The 20,053-nt window shown below is 48.6% G+C and overlaps 2 protein-coding genes across 5 annotated transcripts; one reads left to right on the top strand and one right to left on the bottom strand.

Moving 5' to 3' along the window:
• The first annotated feature begins 57 nt into the window (after positions 1 to 57).
• Positions 58 to 12,748, top strand: JSRP1 (junctional sarcoplasmic reticulum protein 1). 4 transcript variants are annotated; one of them, XM_072978065.2, is made up of 7 exons: positions 3,443 to 3,524; positions 6,165 to 6,297; positions 6,827 to 6,873; positions 8,696 to 9,035; positions 9,748 to 9,879; positions 10,211 to 10,287; positions 10,801 to 12,748. In XM_072978065.2, the coding sequence occupies exons 2-7, from the start codon at positions 6,180 to 6,182 to the stop codon at positions 11,389 to 11,391; spliced, it is 1,305 nt and encodes a 434-aa protein (XP_072834166.2). In that variant the 5' UTR covers positions 3,443 to 3,524; positions 6,165 to 6,179; the 3' UTR covers positions 11,392 to 12,748. The 4 variants fall into 4 exon arrangements, with proteins under 4 accessions (XP_078234957.1, XP_072834166.2, XP_072834165.2 ...); XM_072978064.2 differs by having other exon boundaries at positions 9,745 to 9,879; XM_078378831.1 differs by lacking the exons at positions 3,443 to 3,524; positions 6,165 to 6,297 and adding an exon at positions 58 to 208 and having other exon boundaries at positions 9,745 to 9,879.
• A 313-nt stretch (positions 12,749 to 13,061) lies between these two features.
• AMH (anti-Mullerian hormone) lies at positions 13,062 to 19,120 on the bottom strand. Its single transcript, XM_072978063.2, has 5 exons — positions 18,457 to 19,120; positions 17,490 to 17,671; positions 15,577 to 15,700; positions 14,962 to 15,145; positions 13,062 to 14,311 (listed from the first exon to the last, which is right to left on the bottom strand). The coding sequence occupies exons 1-5, from the start codon at positions 19,010 to 19,012 to the stop codon at positions 13,357 to 13,359; spliced, it is 2,001 nt and encodes a 666-aa protein (XP_072834164.2). The 5' UTR covers positions 19,013 to 19,120; the 3' UTR covers positions 13,062 to 13,356.
• Between the last annotated feature and the right edge of the window lie 933 nt (positions 19,121 to 20,053).

The raw sequence follows: 20,053 nt of genomic DNA, 5'->3' as shown, positions 1-20,053 counted from the left end.
TATCAATGAGGGGGCGGGCCCCCCGAGTCTCGCTCGCCAATAGAGTCAGAGAGAAGAGAGCGGCTCCGCCCCCTTCAGCAGAGGGGAAGGGCGTGGGGGCGCCCCCGCCGGGCCTCGGGACAGCCAAGCGTCGATCGCCACGCCCCTTTTTCCCTAGATAGGGAGGAAGCCACGCCCACGAACTTACGCCCATCTTCCTCTTTCTGAGGTAAACAACCTTCCTTTTCTCCTCCCGTCACCTTGAAGGGAGCAACTCGTTTCTGATTGGCTGAGGGGAAGGGGAAAAAAAGGAAGTCGGGTCAAGTAGGCGCATGCGCACACCGCTTGGTAGGCTGCCGAAGGGATTTTTTTTTTCATTCCATGCGCAAGGCATACGCAAATAAAGGATGGAGGGGCGGGACCAGGTGGAGAAAGACCTCCCTCTTCATTGGTTAAAGGAATGTAGTTTAGGCGTTTGATTGGTCAACCTTCTTTAAAAAAAGACGGTGGCGATGAGGACGAGGAGATGATAAAAGGGGGAGAGGAAGAAATGCCGTTAGCTGAGGCAACTGCGCATGCGTAGAGGCCCAAAGGCGTATTATATAGGCCTTTATTTACATTAGACACAGACACACAAGTGTGTATATATCAGTTGAAATATGTGCAAGGTTACATATATATATGTGCAAACAAGTGTGAAATATACATTTGTGTGTCTATAAATGTAGCTTTTAAATGCACACACACACACAAATACATATATTTATATTAAAAATAACAATGCTTAAGAACCCACAACATATATCTACATATAGATAAATATAGTGTATGTTATTGCAGCGACATGAAGATCCACAGACCCTAGTAATACATAGCCACACATGTGTGAGAATGTGTGTGTAGCATAACGTACACAACATACATGTATCACTTCTCTATCCATATACAGTATGCATGCACACAGACACACACAGACTAAATATGTGTGTGTAAATGTGTATATACACATATGCACATATATATACATATACATTGTGTATATTTATACACAGAAACACATTTTCATACACTCAGCCCCCTAATATACGGGGAGCCATAAAATTGCCCCAATACAACACGCACGTCACAGAGACCCCAAGCTCGGATGAATTTCTTGATTTTTAAAACGGCATAGAGAAATGCTATGAGTGAAATTAATGATTTATATAGTATTTTATTTTATCTTGCTGGGGGGAGCAAAAAAGTAAAAAAAAAAAAAGCAGGGTCTGCTTTCAGGTTCGTTTTCTGGGAGGGAAGGCTTCGCGCCACCTGCCTCCCCTCCCGGAGTCTCCAGAAAAGTAACTTTTCGGCCCCGTCAGGGAGATGTGAACTCCCATGATTTTGTACAGTCCGAAGGATGCATTGCTAAATTTGTAAACCTCCCATTTTGTGCAAAACGGCGTCCTCTGGGTTGTTGTTTTTCCCGGAAGGCACCAGGTCCTTGATACCGGTGAAACTTTAATGAAGTTGAATATTTTTGATGCTCATTCCACCCTGATATTTTCCCTCCCTCCCTCCCTCCCTCCCTTCTTCAAATGTAATTTCATTTTCAGGGTGCAATATTTTCTTAACACAATCTCTCCAACATTTTCTCTGTCTCTCTTTGTGCTTTTGGCTATGGAGATGGCTCGGCCGATCTCATTTAATCCCTGTTATTGCTGGGCCGGCCGGCATTAAGGACGCCACGGCGCGCCCCATTGTTTTGCTCTAGCCGTACGCCATGGTGCCAGGAAATGTTCTTCAAACAAACCAAACAAACCATTTTCGGTCTGGATTTCCGGGCCTAAACCTTGTTCTCCAAAACCGGACATCATCACAGAACCTGGATCCTTTGATTTCCAATTTTCCCAGTAAAGTTAAACTCCAACCCCAACGGGTGTTCCTCTGTGTTAGATGGGCCAAAATCGAGAGTCCAACAGAAAAATCCCAGTTTTGGGGTACAGGACTGCTGCATGCTAATCCATCAGCCAGCCATGACTATTTCCAAACCGGCAAGGTTTAGAATTCAATTCAATTAAAATTAAATTTTAAAATGATGGCCATTCCACACCACCCACCGAATTTAAGGATAAATTCTTGAATGGCCAGAGAGCCTTTCTCAGAGGTGCTCAAAATCAAATTTATTGATGCTAATACTGAATACTGGAGGAAAAAAGGGTTGCTCTCATTTTGAGGCCCCATGAAAGATTCTTGAGGTGTTTCATTTGGGAGAGCTGGCATCTGCTAGTAATGTCCACTTTCTAAAGTTTAATTGTATAACCTGGCTCGGAAATCAATCTTCTTGACTTGATCCTCAAGACAGCTAAGGTTGTCCATCTTTAGCATCTTTCTCTCATGAATCTTCAAAAGGAAAATAAATAAATAAATAAATAAATAAATAAATAAATAAATAAATAAATAAATAAATAAATAAATAAAAAGCCCGTTCAACCTGCAAGAGAGCCATATTGTTTTCCACTTGGCCCTGCTTTTTGAGTGTTTGTTTTTGCAAGGTTGATTTTGTGCAAAACGTAGGATCGGATTTTGTGCAAACAGCAAGCCAAGTCAATGGAGTGGCAGGATGAAATGGCGCCTTTCCAGAAACAAAAAGGACTCAAAGGAGGGAGTTCGTAGGTTCGATACTTCCCAGAAAAGCCCACTGGAAATGTATTAATGCTAGGAGAAGTGGCAGTAGGGAAAGAGGAACACCGACGTGCGATGGATTGACTAAAAAACCGAGGAATCCATAGATCTTAATTTCCAAGATTTTAAGCTAAGCTGTCCATGACTGTGCCTTTAGGAAGTCACCATACGTGGGAAGGAAGCTCACAACCCACATACGCACATGATTACCCGGTGCTCCACATAGAGGTTGCTACCACCCATTTTCAATAAACCTTTCAGCTACAATAGAAGATACTCCAGATATTCTCAAGGAAGCGTGGCTTATTAAATCTATGAAGAGCTGGTTGATGAAATAGCCTATACTGGCCTGCTCTGCTTGGGTGGCGTGGAATGGCCATCCTATGCCTCCCACCCAACATCCATGCCATTTCTGTATGTGGAAGAGAGGGTGTCATGTGGTGTTCCTGCCCTCAGGCAGCAAGATCTTGGGGGTCATCCCTGAGACGTCAGATTTGCTGCAATACTCAGCCAGAAACTGAGGAAACATTCGGATCCCTGTAGTTTCGAGCAATGATTTCTTGGCAACATTTTCGGGACGGTGCAGAGGGAACCCCCAACCGTAGGGCCAGACTGGTCACGATTCACTTCTTTCCTCCATCCGCTCTCAAGTCAGGTTGAAGTCTGATGGCCTTTTGCAAAAGGAAGCAGATGGCGTGTCTCTCCCACCCACAACCTCCCATTCCCGTCCCCCCGGGGATTGGCTGGTATTTTCTTTCGGAAGGATCCGTCCAGCACCTGTCACTGTATATTAACCGTAAGGCAGAGCGAGGGGGGGGGGAGGGAGAGCCGCCACCGATTCAGGCAACAAGCTAGAGACTAGACAGGAGGCTCAGGAGCCCCAGGTAAGACCCCCCGCATGGTCCGGGTTGCACGTGGCACGTCTCACGCGGGAAGCTTTTGCGTTGGCCAACGCCGCATGGAGGTGCGGGGTTCGCCCACCCGCCGGGGGCCGGCGTCCGAGGGTAGATCTGCCAGCTTTCTTGGCTCAAAAGCGGGCAGACCAACCCTCCGGCCAGAGTCCAGCCCCGTTGCCTTGCATGGGCCACCTCGCACGGACGAAAGAAACTATTTTTGGGTACTGCTCTGGGGTTGACTCAGCAGCTCCCCTGCCCTGGTTTCTATGAGATATTAAATGCAAAGAGGAGGATAGTAGAACGAAACCCGTTTTTCCTTGTTTCATTTGCCCTGGAATGAACTAACTCCAGATGTTTTCCAGGCCTTTGCTTAGCATATGGAGCGCACACAGCCCAAAAGGGGCTGAATCTCCCAATTTGGGGACTGTTTTATGTCCCTGCAGAGAGAGAGAGACATCTGGACTGCTCCCAGACCTCATCCGCCGTGCTTCAGCTAGTATTTATTTATTTTGTTATTCTGTTGTGGAAATGCATCTCTTTCTCACACGGAGGGTGACGGGAGAAAGCGAACTCCAGACTTATTTATGAGGAGAAGGACTCTAAATAAGTTACATCTCGTTGGTTTTCCTCCGTCTCTACTGTGTACAAAGGAGTAGATATTCAGCTGGCCGAAAGAATGTCGTTCGAAGTAGAGCTTCCTTCCCAAAAGATTTCTGCTTATCTTCCCACCTGCTTCCTGCACATGGCCAATGAGCCGGGTTTGGGTTTGCGACCGGGAGGCGAAACCTCAGGGCTTTGTTTGCGGGTCAGACAGCTGGGCCATGGAGGTTTGAAGGAACAGTGTGACTGGAAGGAAAAACGTATTAAGAGGAAGCACACACTTCTATGAATCTGTGCCACAGACGGACAGGGCAGATGGATTATGTGATTGTGTAAGAAACGGTGATGGAAGTTGAAGCAATAATGACAGTTATTTTGCAGGCTGTCGGTTGTGCACCCGGTCATCTTGTTCGCACAACCAGCGGCGAAACGGGGTGCACAGCTGGCTTGCATGATTGCCGACACACACATGACATGTTACAACCATTTGTAAGTGAATGCTCCCTTCCCACACGTGGGCGGTTGCCACACCTGTAGTGCTGCTGGTAACGTTTCGAACCTTCCTTCAGAATCCTATAAGGGCATCCAAGCATGAGAGAGGATGCTTCATCCCTCAATAAAAACAAACTCGAAATTAACTCTCGGAGGTCTCTGCCAGCTTCTACTTGCTGCTTCTCTGCGCAATCATTCCCCATTTAAAAAAAAAATGAAAAAGCAAAGCACAAAGGAACAAGTTGCTTTTCAGACCCTGCAACCAGTAACTTTCCAAAAAGCAGCAAATTCCTTTGGGAACGCTACTTTCCTCCCAGCGCCGCACCTGCCAGGAGACGGCCCAGTCGGAACAGCTTTTCTCAGGTTGGAATCAGGCCAACGTACTAGGTTTCATGTCCCTATTCTTAGAAAACTGCTGTAAGGTTTGCTCGATGACAGCACAGGGCCGAGGGGAGCCAGTTTTCGGTGTCTGGGTGTGAATGAAGGGTTTGGCGTCTCCCTGGGGAAGGACGATGCCTCTGGCCCCATGGCTAGGATGGCCACTTTGTCAACTGCAAGAAGTATACCCCACTTTGCATGAGATGGCGCCTGCTAGTTTAGATATACAGAGGCGTAATTTGAAGCGATGTTTATGAATGGAAATGGCAACCGCAGAATCCACCCTCTTGAAGGGTGGTACAGTGGGGTCTTGACTTAAGAACGACTTGAGTTAAGAACATTTTGACTTAAGAACCGCTCTCATAGGAAAATATTGACTTGACTTACATACTTAGATTTGAGTTAAGAACTGAAAAAAAACCACGTGGGAGGCAGGGAAAGTGCAAAATTTGAACTTTCAGTTAACTGTTGGCCAGTGAAAAGGGTGCCTGTCTGCTTCCTCACTACTCCCAGCGTTTAGAGAGTGGATTGGGAGTCTTCAGACTGCCTGGTACTGTACTTACTGCCTGGACTGTATTTTCTCTGCCTTCCCTGAACCTTTCTTGACCTAAGAAAAAAAAGAAACAAAATACCCCCCTCTAGTGGTTGAAGGCAGAATAGCAGCTTCCCATTAGTTTCTATGGACGGAAAAGAGCAGATACAGATCAAATGGTTTTCAATGCATTCCTATGGGAAATGCAGATTTGACCTGAGAACTTTTTGACTTGAGAACCGCCTTCCAATACGAATTAAGTTCTCAAGTCAAGACCCCACTGTAGCTGTGGGGCTTTGCAGATCTATTCGGGATTGAGTTAGTTGTAAGATTTTCAATCCAGAATCCTGTTGGAGTGGCAAACGGAGGAAGGGCCACGGCGTAAGCCACGTGTGTGTGATGCTGTGGCCCGGGTTGTGCCCCTCGGCCGCGTAACCCACAGCCCGCATCCTGACACTGGCCACTTGCCCAGAGGCCTGCACACGCGCAGGGTGAAATCCAGCAGAATGGCCACCCTCGAACATTTGCAAGTGTCATGATCTGACGGAGCGATGGGCTGGGGGCCGAGGCGGTCCCCGGGGTTCACAAAACCACGTCGCCGCTCTTTCTCTCGTTGTGATCTGCAGTTTTAAGAAGGCGAGATGGCAACGGAGCCTTGTGGGGTGATGGGGCAAAACGAGGATCACCCAGAACTTATCAAAGAGAGGGAAATTCCGGCCGAGGAGACACAGAAGCAGACGAACAAGGAGAAACAAGGAGGTATTTTCAGACTCTAACATGTGGGAGTCTCTGTTCAACTTTATTTTAAACTTTTTCCCTCCATTCTGGGGCAGATTTCCATCCTTTTGCCCAGGTACGAAGGTCTGCGGTTCGCCCGACGAAGACTTTTCTTATCCTTGCTGCAGCATTTTGTTCCTCAAATTTCTGTGCTCGAAATTTCATGACCCCACTTTCTCCATGAAAAGGATCCTTAAGCCAGCTTGCTACTTTCCAGACAGCTTGAAAGAAAACAGCCAAACGGTGCAGGACATGGTGGGATATGTTAAAGTCCAGGGCTGGCTGATTTTTGACCCTTATTCACTTCTGGTTTCTTTTTTAAAAGGCTATTTATGGCCTAAACCAGGCTGGAGTGCAGGAAAAATGGCAAATCATACTCCTTCTAAATGCGAGGTTTCCGATTTTAGGGTCCACATACTCAAAAGTATTTTAAAAAATAATAATAATTCGTGGGTTTGGGGTTTTTGCAGTGTCACCTTTTTTTTTCACATGAATGTTCTTGTTTCAACAGATGCTGCAGTAATGGCGAATCAAGAGGCAGGGATCAGCACCCCAAATGTAGGTAGCCCTCCCGTTGCCAAGCTAAAGAAGTCACAGATCCCGTATCTAGAAGCAGTGCTCTCCTCAAAGGGAAAAGATATCTGATTTTAATAGAACATTAACTGCAGCATCATTTGGCTTTAGGATGATTGGCTTTAGGATGGTTCATAAAACACAGGCTTCGTTGCTCACGTCAGGCCGTGGAGAGATTTTTCTTCCCCTTTGGGGAATCAAAACTGGTTCTAGGGCTCACGCCATTTCCTCGATCTCGGATCGACGATGCAGACAATGTCTTGATTTTTTTATTTTTTTTATTTTGTTGACTTAAAAAAAAAAAGCTCCAGATGGCCTCAAAGGGGCGGTTTGGTCACGATCGGGGCCCTGATGAGTTTTAAATCTAGGCCGAACCTTTTCCCGAAACTGGGGACTAGGATCAGGTTTCATCCTAATCTACCCGTTGGGAAGCAGCAAAGGTGGGGGTACCTCGAACTTGGACCCAGGAGCACCAACATTTAGAGATGAATCTATGTTAAGGAAGAAAAACGGCAACATCATCAGGACCTATCCACTTTTTTATAAAGCATAAATCTTCTCTTTCATTGAGACTCACATTCTCCTCCTTTTTTCATGGGGGTTTGCACTCGTGATTCGGGGGCAGAGGGGGATGCCGTTTGCCCTGGTGCCAAAGAGTGCCTACCAGGTGGTGGTTGGGTTATGGCGATGGTGGTGGGGATCTGCATGTAGCAGACTTTAGGAACTCAGATCAAGCGTGTAAATTCATAGTGTCAGCTCTGCCAGGTGGTCCAGATCCTATAACCCTAAGCAGACCGGGGGATGTTGCTGTTTCTTTTCCCAACATAGATTCACCTCTAAGTTTCACACACACACATCCTGTGAATTTTGGTGCTCTGGAGCCAAACTAAAGAAGACACTAATCCCATATCTAGAAGCAGTGCTCCCTTCAAGGGGAAAAGAAATCTGATTGTAATAGAACATTAAATGCAGCACCATGACAGCCGGGTTCGGGTTGAAAATTAGGGAACCTGACCTCTTTTTCTTAATATATATAAAAATAAATGTTTTAACCGGATGATACTAGGCACTGTGATTCATGAAAGAACCATTTTTATTCCCTGGTTCGACCAGTTTTTTGTGAAACAATACATGCCAAACTCAGCTGGCAAAATTTCAACCCTCCACCCGAGTTGTTGGGAAGTTTTATCTGTGCTGGAACCGCGTCCAAGGACACCGAAATACGGATCCACAAAGAGGCGTATATAAAAAAAAGAGAAGACACTCATTGTATTATCCTCACAATACGAGAAAGAAAAGCAGTCCCCCAGCTCCTTGAAATTCAAAGCTGGTTACTTCTTAGTTTAGCAAAAAGAGGGAAGCAGAGCTAAGAGTCGTGATGGGTCAGGCTGAGAAGAGTGAATCAACTTAGTCACCCAGTAAATTTCTTGGCTTTGTGGGGCTGGCGACCCGGATCTCCCAGTCAGAAGCTTCGACTACTGGGTATTCATCACTCCTGACTGAGAGGTGGCCAAAATCATCTCTGTTGTTTCTCTGCATGAGTCTTTTACAATCAGACCTCTTTTCCCATTTGAGGGGAGCACTGCTTCTAGATACAGGATGAGTGTCATGTTTAGTTTGGCCCTACAAGCCTCCAGGGGAGAAGATTCTAGGAATGAAAAGCGCCTCTTGTTTAACTGCCTTTTAATATTATAATATATTGTGTTTTTAGTCGCACCTGGTTTTTTAGCAATTTTGGGCCCCTGTTTTGGGAGAAGATTGGGATATATGTATTATTCCATCAATAAGCAGACCCTTCTCTGTTCAGGGGATAGAGAAGGAAGAGGGAGGCTCGCTCCACGTCGTCGAAAAGGGTCTCGATGAGTTTGTAGATAGCGTGACCGAGGTTGCTCCATCAGGGCTTCCTGAGAAATCACCGGAAGAGGCAAAAAACCCTCTTTCCGTAAAGGCACCCATGAAGGCACCCCGGGCCGAGCAGATCGCCGAGAAGGTGCTGAGGGCGGAAAAGGTGCCCGAGAAGGCGCCGCAAGCAGAAAAAATCCCAGGAAGGGAGAAAACGCCGGAGCCAAAAGCAGCCCGAGCCGAAAAGGCCCCAAGGCCCCAAGAGAAGAAGCCGCCTGAGAAAGCCCGTCCAGCTGCACCAGCAGGTATGAGTTTCTTATGATTCCTGTCCTGCTGACTCTCCAATGATCAGCTGGGACAAGCTGCCCATTTCTCCATATTCAGACAAAGGATTCTGGGGTTTTTGTGTGTGCGTGGTGTCGGTTTTATGCCTTCTTCATCTTTCTTCATTTGCATTAGTATTTCTTTGTCAGCCTCCCTCTCAACCCCGTGAGTTCAAAATGTCAGCGACACATCTCTATGTTGAATGGCTCAGCCCTAATTCGAGGGGCCCGTGTTACATCGAAGCCCGCGACTCTGTGGGATCGATAGAACCAGGAAGGCGCCGGTGCAATGCCAGAAATGGAGTTTTCCGACTTTATACTGAAAACGAGGAACATGTTTGAGGAACGAATGAAAATTGCAATGAAACTGGAAATATGGATGGGCTGAAATTTAAGAACTTGGGAACACAAAAAATGTTATCATTAGCTTTGACCTCCTCTGGAATCAGTTCCAGGGAAAGCCGAAGTTGGCTTGAGTTCGAGTCCTGTCGGTCCTCATGGCACCCATGGCGCGGGGCTGATAGGCTTTGTAGTCTGACAGTGTGTCAAAAGGGCTGCCCCATTGTCCTCCTTTGCAACTTTGGGGTTCAGGCCAGGCGGGGTGTGTGTGAGAGCCAGTCTGTGTGTGTGTGTGTGTGTGCTTAAACTTCCCTTTCCTTGAATTGATTTTAAAATCCCCTTTGCATGGCAGCAGCCAAGCCTGTGAGAAGGAAAATGGAAGCTCGTGGCAAGGACACGGTTCCTTGGGAAGGGTTGACTCTGAACAAGTGTCTCCTCGTGGCCTCCCTCGTGGCCCTTCTCAGCGTGGGCTGCCAGGTGTTCCAAGGTAGGAGAGGAGAAGCCTGCTTACTGCTTAATTTGAGCACCCTCAGGAGAAACTCTCTGTCTTCCCCCAAATTAATATGGCTTTTTGCACATCACAGCCCTAAAAAAAAAACCCAGGGCATCTATAACCCAAGGAAGAAACCCCAAAGTGGCCTCTGACACAATGCCCTGGCCACGCGCTTGTTCACAAGACAGGAAATTCCCTCATTCTAAGTCTCCGTGGCCGATTTTCCCCTGTGGGGGATTGGAAGGGATGGGTGGAGAGAAAGGGCTTTGGGGGGGGGGGCGAGACCTCTCTCCGTAATATGGCCCCGTCTTTTTTCCTCACCCAGAGATTATTGAATACAGCGAGAACGTTATCAAGACCGAGCTGGAAGCATGGACCTCGGAAAGCGGCGTGGGAGAACTGGTGAGTTTGGGCGGGTGATGTCGAGTGAAAGAGAGGGAAGTCAGGAGGGAAAAAGAGGCGGTGGTGGTTGTTATTAGCTGTTCCTGCCGGGTCGCTGACAAAATACGGCAGAGGAGGTATCTTAGGGTCAACCTAAGGGACATCGGGGGAGCTGAGCTCCTTCTTCTTCCTGTTGGGAATCTGCTGGCTTTGTTTCCAGACCAGCTGTCGCGAGAAAAGCTTAACAGTCAAGTCGGGTTGCTTTGGCATGGAGCACAGGGAAGGTTTGCGTGACTAGGGGGAGAAAGTGCCATTAGCTCCCAACCGCTGGATAACTGGAGTGGCCATTCAGAGGTGGGAGGGATGACGGCCAGAAGGGGCCATGGACTTTGGGTCTTGGTTGGGCCTAGCAGGAAGCTTGTGGCTTGTTTCGGGTGGCATCTGCTCAACTATTTGAGAGCCATCCCTGATGGTTTTCGGGACCAGGGGGATTAACAGTTCGGAATGAGACCGGTGGTGTTCTTTTTTTCCCAGGAGGAGCGGTGGTTTTACGAGAGGTGGCTGGACTGGTCTGATGACGAGGAACCTCTGGAGATGGAGGAGGACGAGGAGGAGGAGGAAGAAGAAGAGGTCCTAGAAATGGAGGGTGAGGAGGAAGAGGAGGAGGAGGAACCAGAGTTAATAGACATAGAAGAAAAGGAGGAGGAGGAGGAAGAGGAGGAGACCGAAGAGGTGCCAGTCTCCAAGGGGAGCCCCAGAAAGAGCAGAGAAAAAGCAGTCCAGAGGGAAAAGATTTCCAGAGGTCGAGCTCGGAAAGATCACGAGCCAGTGGGAAAAGAAAGGGAAGAGGAGGAGGAGGAAGAGGAGGAAGAACCGCCTTCTCACGGCCTACGGCATCGCCGGGAAGGGAAGGCAAAGCGTGAGCCGCAGCGGCAGGAGGAGGAAAGGAAGAGTCACCACCGAGAGGAACGAGATCGAGGAAAGGGTCACCCCAAGCCGGAGCGGGACTCTCGGCCTCGCCGGCTCGAGCCCAAGATAACCCCACGCCTGTCCTCCTCCCTGTCCAAGGAGGGGGCCCACAAGTTCGGGCGGCACAAGGTGCGAGAGGCGCAGCGGCAGGATTGAGAGGGCAGGGGCGGTGTGGAGAGGCCTCCAGTTCCATCATCTCCACCGCCACGACCTCGACACCGCCGGGCACCGAGTCTTTGTACCTCTGGAACCTCACCACTCCGACTCGCCGGTTGACCTCAAGAAGCTCCATGCTTTTTTTCCCCTTCTCTTTTCTTTCTTTTTTAAAATTGGTCTGTCTCCTGCCTTGATTTCCCTCAGTGGGGAAAAAGAAAATGAAGAATGGATTGTTTTTTTTTCCCCCATCCCGGGTCAAAAAACAAAAAAAAGTAGAAGGAAAAGCACATTTCCTGTTTTGATGTTTTCCCTCCAGGGATGCTTCATTTTGGCTCTCCATGCCCGAGCGAACCTTGCGAATATGTAAAAGGAAAACTTTGTGAATTTGCAAAGGGAGCCCCGTGTTTCCCTCTGCAACGACCGGTCAGGAAATTAAAAGAAAGCTTGTTTGCCAGATGCAGCACGAAACAGGGCTTTGCTCAGAACAGGGTTTTGTTCCCTCCTGGGTTCAAATCCCAGGTAGCCGGCTCAAGGTTGACTCAGCCTTCTATCCTTCCGAGGTCGGTAAAATGAGTACCCAGCTTGCTGGGGGGGGGGGCAATGTGTAGCCTGTATAATTAAATTGTAAACCGCCCGGAGAGTGCTTGTAGCGCTATGGGGCAGTATATAAGTCCAAAAACAAAAAAAGCTCTTTTTTTGCCTCTTGGAAAAGCTTTGTTTCTCACTGGGACGTCTCATTCTTTCCTCGGGGAGGCGTGGAGATGAGGGGATAATGAGGCTTACGAGCCAGTGGCTTTGTGGCAAACAAAATCTTAAGCTCCCACGCATTGTGCTGCTTGAAGAGATGGTGAGAAAGCTGAGCAATTTGGATTATCAACCCAAACACAGTGGAGTAAGGAAACGTACAAGGTTTTTTTTTCTTATTTAAAAAGATAAATTTGGGAATGCTTGACACAGAAATAATATATAGAGAAGCAGCTTTGCCTCCACCTGCCCCTTTCCAGATATGTGGGCCTACAATTCCCATGATCCCCAGCCAAGGTATCCCAGAGGCCGAGGGTGATGGGGGGCTGTAGTTCAACGCCATTTGGGCCGCCTTTCGCACTCGCCACACAAGTCCCTTGCAGGTTTTCTGCACCGCCTGCCCGCTTTGACCGGGGCTCCTGCTGTTTGAGGATGATGGGACATGGAGTGCAATGCCTCTGGGAAGGCGGGTAGAATTTAGAATCAAGATTGAAGACAGGGAGGGGGTTTAATCAAGATATATTTGCCCAGCTTTGTAACAGCCACTCGTACAGAGTGTGGCAGGTGGTGTTTATATTTTCCCTTTGGCTTAGATGTCTTTATAACATGTATATTAAATAAATATGTGGGGGTGGGAATCCCAGTGATATCTCGTTATTTTCATTCCATGCCCTGATATAATTTTTAAAGCATCATATATGTAGTTTAACGTCTAACAGAATCTTCCCTTTACAGACAAGACAAGCAGGGGCAAAATTGTGACAAATATATAATCCTTCAGTAATCTCTTTTCACTTCTAATTAAAGAATACCCACAGAAAATCTCAGTGGAGTCATTCTGCAACTGTGTCTGCCATGGTTATGTTGTCTCAGAAAAAAAAATTATATTGCTGCATTTTTTATATCAAGGCTACGCATAAAGGGTATACAGATTATTTATTTTTATTGATTGATTTTGTCTTATTTATAGGCTGCCTTTCTCCTGATAATGGGACCCAAGGCATCTCACCGTTTTAATTCTAAAAAAACAGTAAGATGTACATTTTTTTAAAAAATACACTATAAAACGGATCAAAATGCAATCAAATACAGTAGGACCCCCTTATCCGCGGGATCGGTATCCACAGATACACTTCTCCACAGTCTGAAAATATTAAAAATACTAAAAGCAAGAAATCCCGGAAAGTACTTCTAATGACAAAGTTACCAGAACCTGTTTTTCTACCGACACCCACACGATTCTGCCACCATGTTGGGGTAAGCTTTAACCACTAGGCCCCCATCTTTGGTGAAGGTGATCATGGTTTTTTGGGAATATTTCACCGGGATGCAGCAGGGGGGCCGGGTGACCGGCGCACCCTGCTCGTGCATGCGCAGGAGGAAGATGGTGTGGTGGTAATGATCCGGGATGCGGGTGGAGAGCGGGCTGCGGCAGGGCCCCACGCAGTTGTTAGCGTTGTACGAGCTGGGGAGGATGATGTGGCCGGTGGAGATGAGGTCGATCTCGAACTCCCGCAGCCGGCAATAGTCATCCTGGTGTCGGGCCCGGCGGTGTCCCCGGGAGGTGTCCCGGTGGGACTCCCACCACCAAGCCCGCACCGCCTGGAGGGCTTTGAGGAGAAGCAGGCTGTGAAATTTCTCCCCGGCGGTACGGGATCCCTCTGCCCCAGCCGCATCAGCCACGGAGGGGTCCCCCGGCCCTCCAGGCGGGTAGTAGCAGAACGCCAAGAGGACACGGAAGAGGTCCACGTTGGCTCGAAAGGACGGGAGGGCCTCCAGGTCCCGGATCACCGAGCGCAGCTTCGTCAGGAGCTGCTCCAGCAACTTCCCTCTCAGGGACCACTGAGCCACCTGGTGCTCCGCCCACCCCTGGTGGTCCTCCGGGAATAGGACCACCAGGTGGTCCTCCACCCGCACCAGCTGCTCCACGGCCAGCTTCTCCGACAGGTTGAGCTGCAGGTGCGGGAGGCCCTCCAGCGTGCCCAGGTCCAGCTGGAGGTGCGGCCGAGAAGCCAACGGGGGCTCCCCGGAGGGGCTCAGGACTTTGTGGACGAACTGAGAGAGGGCTTCCAGGAAGTGTCTGGTGCTCGAAGGGATGGGAGCCGAGAGGTTCATCCAGGGAGCAAGAGCGTCGGGAGAAGACGGCGCTTCAGATGCTCCGAACCCCGGCAAATCGCTGCAGAGAGAAAAAACAAGAGTCCCTTGGTGAATTAAGACACACCTACCCTCCAGGCTGGCTGGCTGGCCATCCATCCATCCATCCTCAGCTCCTTCCATCCATCTATCCATCAGTTCCCCATTATCAGCTCCTTCCATCCATCCATCCATCCATCAGCTCCTTCCATCCATCCATCCATCCATCCATCCATCCATCCATCAGCTCCTTCCATCTACTCATCAACTCTTCCTTCCTTCCTTCCTTCCTTCCTTCCTTCCTTCCTTCCTTCCTTCCTTCCTTCCTTCCTTCCTTCCTTCCTTCCTTCCTTCCTACCTACCTACCTACCTACCTACCTACCTACCTACCTACCTACCTACCTACCTACCTACCTACCTACCTACCTACCTACCTACCTACCTACCTAAACCGAACCAGAACTACCCCAAAACATCCCGAAAACACACCCAAAATGGGACTAGGAACCCTTCCTGTTTCTTTCTCAATGTCACGCTCCGTGCCCAGGAAGGAGCATCGCAACCCCAGATTTGCGACACTCCCCCTGCAACTGCAGAGCCCCAGCTTCCATCGCCACGCCTCCAGGCCAAGATGGGGAAAGGGCGGCCCTGTTTGGTGGCCCTCCTGGACCTTCACGTCCCCCATCTGCTCACCTGGCCTTCAGGTACGGGATCATGTCCACTTTGCCGTCGGCTGCTAAGAAAGACGACGGTGGGAAAGCGGTGCCGGCAGGTTTCCGCTGGGCCAGCAGGAAGACGGCAGGAGTCCTCCGGGTGAAGCACTGGGCGTCAAAGCCGAACAGGAGGTCCTGAGCCTCTTGGGGTGAGAGGGTGGCGCCTGGGGAAGGTGTGAAAAAGAGAAGAAGGGTGGCTTTAGGGAAAAGTAACAAAACCAACAATCTCTTATGGCTTCAAAGTTTCTAGTCCCTAAGAGAGATGGGTCTCAAAACGGCCTGGCTGTCCCTTCAGTTTATTGTTTCAAATTCTGCATTTTTTTCACTCTCGGGGGGGCAGCTTGGAGGGAAGGCGTAAAAGCAGCCCCGACACCAGTTGTGGGGTACGTGAAAGCCAAAGTATAAGATCAGAAGCCTAAAAAGAGGGCTTCTACTGAATATATTGTTTTCCTATGTTCGTGTCTTGTTGGGGAGATCCACAGCTCCACCAAATCGTACAGAAAAACCTGCATTTCAGCAGGTGGGCCGGAACAAATCATGTTTTCAGAGGGGTTAATCGCTATCCTTTGGGGGTTCACCCCTGGCCAAGCTCTACCTGTGCTGTTGAGATGCTTGATTCCAAGAGAAAAGGTCATGATGATCCGCCCGGAGGTCTGGCCCCCCAATGTCGCCGAAGCCTGGAGGACAAGGTACCGCGTTCGCTGGGAGAGGCAGACCACCTGGGCACAAAAAAAGAGGAAAATCTAAGTAAAATAAACAGTACCCCCCCAAATGCCATCAAAAAGGCCAGAGCCGGCTTCTCAACACCTCCCACTGGCCTTGAACAGCACTCGGACATGAGGGGGAGTTCAACAGGTAAAGCCTTCCGCGTCCAGCATCAATGTTCAACCCAAAGGCACCCAGTTTCTAAGAGTTAAGGTGCTTTTGTCCACAGTTCAAACCAAAGGCACCCAACTTCCAAGAGTTAAGGTACATTTATTTATTTGTTTGTTTGTTTGTTTGTTTGTTTGTTTGTTTTATATGCCGGCCACATTACCCGAAGGTCTCTGGGCGGCTTACAGCATTTAAAATACAATAAAAAGGCAAAATAAAAGGGCAAAATAATTAAAATGCAATTAAAATATATATTCTAAAAATTGCCATCAGACCTACAGCTGATATTATTTAAGTTAAAAGCCATTTGGAACAGGAAGGTTTTGTCCACAGTTCAAACCAAAGGCACCCAGTTTCTAAGAGTTAAGGTGCTTTTGTCCACAATTCAAACCAAAGGCACCCAACTTCCAAGAGTTGAGGTGCTTTTGTCCACAGTTCGAACCAAAGGCACCCAACTTCAAAGTGCTAAGGTGCTTTTGTCCACAATTCAAACCAAAGGCACCCAACTTCCAAGAGTTGAGGTGCTTTTGTCCACAGTTCAAACCAAAGGCACCCAACTTCCAAGAGTTGAGGTGCTTTTGTCCACAGTTCAAACCAAAGGCACCCAACTTCCAAGAGTTGAGGTGCTTTTGTCCACAGTTCAAACCAAAAGCACCCAACTTCCAAGAGTTGAGGTGCTTTTGTCCACAGTTCAAACCAAAGGCACCCAACTTCCAAGAGTTAAGGTACTTTTGTCCACAGTTCAAACCAAAGGCACCCAGTTTCTAAGAGTTAAGGTGCTTTTTGTCCACAGTTCAAACCAAAGGCACCCAGTTTCTAAGAATTAAGGTGCTTTTGTCCACAATTCAAACCAAAGGCACCCAACTTCCAAGCGTTAAGGTGCTTTTGTCCACAGTTCAAACCAAAGGTACCCAGTTTCTAAGAGTTAAGGTGCTTTTGTCCACAGTTCAAACCAAAGGCGCTCCATTTCAAGAGGTCCTCCCCCATTTGCCACCCTCCCCATAATTTCTTCTATAAAACTACTGTACTGTAAAAAGGCCTCTCACACTCCAGAGTGGCTGAAGGGTCGCCTGTCGTTAGCTGGCTGGAATAACACGGGGCTTGAAGTCTTGGGCTGCTCCTCCAGAGATTTGGATTTCGAATGCTCCACTCTGCCTCCTTTATAGGGGTTTGGCTGAAGGATTGTCACAGGGCCCCTTCCAGCTCTGCCGTTCTAAGATGCCAGGGATGATGCCTTTGTGGGCCAAACACGTACCCTCTGAGGCTACATATTGATGCTTGCAATACACAAACGTTCTGTCCTCTCCTTGAGATATCTGTGGACTGCAAGTCCCATCATCCACCACTGCCAACGCCAGCTTGGGACAATGGGGCTTGCAGTCAAAGAACACAAGTTGGGGGGCCGCATCTGCCTTTTCCTTTAATTCGGAAGATAGGATGAACACACCCCGGGTTCCAACTCCTGCTCACGGAGTAACCCAGGAAGGGGAGCCTTCAGATTCGGCCTACCTGGCAGGGTTGTTGTGATTACTGCCCCCCAAAAGAAGTAGTAAGTGGGAAAAATTTCTGCCACCACATGTGGGTCCTTGGAACGATTCTAAAAACTGGGCTGTCTCATCCCCACCCCTTACCGACCTGCGTTTGAGAGAGACCTTCTCCACCCACTAGGAACTTCTGCCACGGACCGACTGCCCCCGAGATCTCCTTCCCTCGGTAAAACACAAGAAGGGCGAGGTGGAAAAGGCTAAAGGTGTTGGCCGTGGCCGTGTGAATCGCCAACTCGAAGCGAAGTTTCGTGGCCGCCAGCTCCCATTTCACTGCAAGAGAAGGTTTTAAAAAGAAATGCACCAGATCTTCTTTACTGGGGGGAACATGTCATTGAATTAATTTATATATTTTGGGTTGGGGCTTTTAAAAAAAACAAATCCAGTCTTGGAAAGTCACAAACAGCCCACCCGGGTTGAATATCTCATGCCTTCCCTCTGTTCCTCCTGTTTAGCTTTGCCCCTATTCCCTGTTCATGGGGAAAGTGTGTATTTTTAAGAATAATCAATTTAAATGTAACACAATTATTAGAAACATAAGGTACTGCAATCACACATGTTAAGAGAACACAGTTTGCTGACTTCCCTTCTGGCGGAGGAACACAATAGTGACCATTGGTTTCCAAAGCTTATTTAGTATTACCTGCTCCAGAAGGTGAGATATTAATTTTTAAATCCCCCCTACATTGTACCTATAAATGCCAACAGCAAAGATTCACAAGTTGCATACCTTCTGTTTTTCAAGTTTGCTCCATTTATTTTAGATGCAAGGAGGGATTTCAAAGGGATTCATGTCCTCTGTTCTTGTACTCATGCTTTTAATAGCCCTCTCATTTATCATGTTTTCATGGGGTACTCCAAAGCCCAGAAATCGTGGCCAGCCCAGCTAGCAGGGAAGGCTTCTGGGAGTTGTAGTCCCATGTAAGGGGACCCACTGGTCTTAGAGAGACCCAGGTTCCAGTCCAAGAAGACCAAGTCTGAACTGGATGTCCCAAGAGTTACCACTCAAGAGAAGGCAACGTTCCTTAGCTTCCTCTCCCTCCTCCTTGACTCCTTACCTTCTTCCAGATGGAGCAAGAGAAAGTGGTTCTCCTCTGGGACGGCCAGAGAGTCCCCCACGTGCCGGAGGGATGAGAGGAGGCCGTGGGGAGCATCAGTGGGGCACATCCCAAAGATTTCCAGTTCCTCGGGGCCCCAGGACGAACTGCTCACAGCCTTCAAGAAACCGCTGTCGTAGCTGTTGAGAAGACCCACCACCTGCAGAAGATGGGGACTCTGGAGGTCTCCCCTTTCCAGTTTCACCTGACACACGGGCTCATCCGGGACCCCATGCGGCCAAGACGAGAAACTAGGCAGAGGCCACAAAGACCTCAACTCTCCGTCTCCAAAATGTTTAGACGCCGGAGAACGGCCATGGACGTCTCCACGGTTGACCAACCCAAGAACGTCTTCCGCCCATGGTCTTCCAAAGTCCGCCACATCTTCCTCTTCTGGATCTCTGGTTTCCCTCAAAGCGGGGGCCTCTGGTTCTCCCCAAAGGTTCCCCTTTGTAGGGACGGAGGCAGCCTCGGCCATCAAGGACAAGACCAAGATGACTCCAGCCATCACGGGCATCTTGGCGCTCCTTCGTTCTCCGTGAACTCAACAGCAGCTGCTCTCCTGAGAGGTTCGGCGGCCACTAAAACCATCCTTTTGAAGGCCAGGCTCAAAGCAACAGGCTGGACCCAGCCCTGTCGTAGTCCGAAACCCCGTGTGTCCTTGAATCGGAGATGCACACTGCACACCTCCCACAAGGAATTCACGGGGGAGAGAAGGCCGGCCAGCAGGACTGAAAGAAGTCTTTCTATTCTATTTTCAGCCGCCGATATCTCTTGAGGGAAAAGAAGCCATTCCTGCTATTGTCGAGGTCAAGCTTCACTTAAAATCCCTTTATCTTGTTCCCCCAAAAAGGAGAAGGAAAACGACCGTATGATACCTAACACCTCTCATGGGTTTCAAGGGCTCTGGAGGTGGACCCAGCATCATCTCTGGGAACTGGGTGCGAACGTAAAGAGTAGGACCATGAAAACCCAACGGGCTTCCAGGGTTGACCGACCAGCCCCACAGAATTCTCATAGAATCGGGAGCCAGCTTTCCTTCCAATCTTGCAGGGCGTATAAAGGGCAGTTTTGACACAAATGCCACCTTGCGTCAAATAGAATGGAAAGGAAGTCATTCTAAAACATGTATCTGAGGACTGGTGGCTAACCCATAGAGCCGGTCAGAGATGGGTTGCCCAGGCATCAAGTGTGCTTGTCCTGTGGAACTCCCTGCTGCCAGATTTTGGGGGATGGGTTGGGATCAGAAATTATTTAAAAAGTTTGGGTTTTACGCAGATTGTACACCGGCTTGAGTGCTGCTGTGTTGTGGAAAACTGGGGTATAAACATAAAATAATAATAAAATAACAAAAATAATAAACAAACCATTTCGGAAGTAAAATGGCCATAATGTGGGGTCTATCTAAGAGGTTTGGAGAGGGCCCCAGAAAGAGACTGGGGCACAAATAAAGCTGCCAGCTGGTGTCCCATCATCCTGGTCCTCTGATCATATTGGGATACTCAGATACAGTATGCGGTCTTAACACCCGGGAGGCACACATGTTCATCAGCCTGGT

Source organism: Pogona vitticeps, chromosome 7 (assembly GCF_051106095.1).
Source record: "Pogona vitticeps strain Pit_001003342236 chromosome 7, PviZW2.1, whole genome shotgun sequence".
NCBI classification, from domain to species: Eukaryota; Metazoa; Chordata; class Lepidosauria; order Squamata; family Agamidae; genus Pogona; species Pogona vitticeps.
Note: the sequence above shows the minus strand (reverse complement) of the source record. Positions and strands in the feature narration are given on the sequence as shown.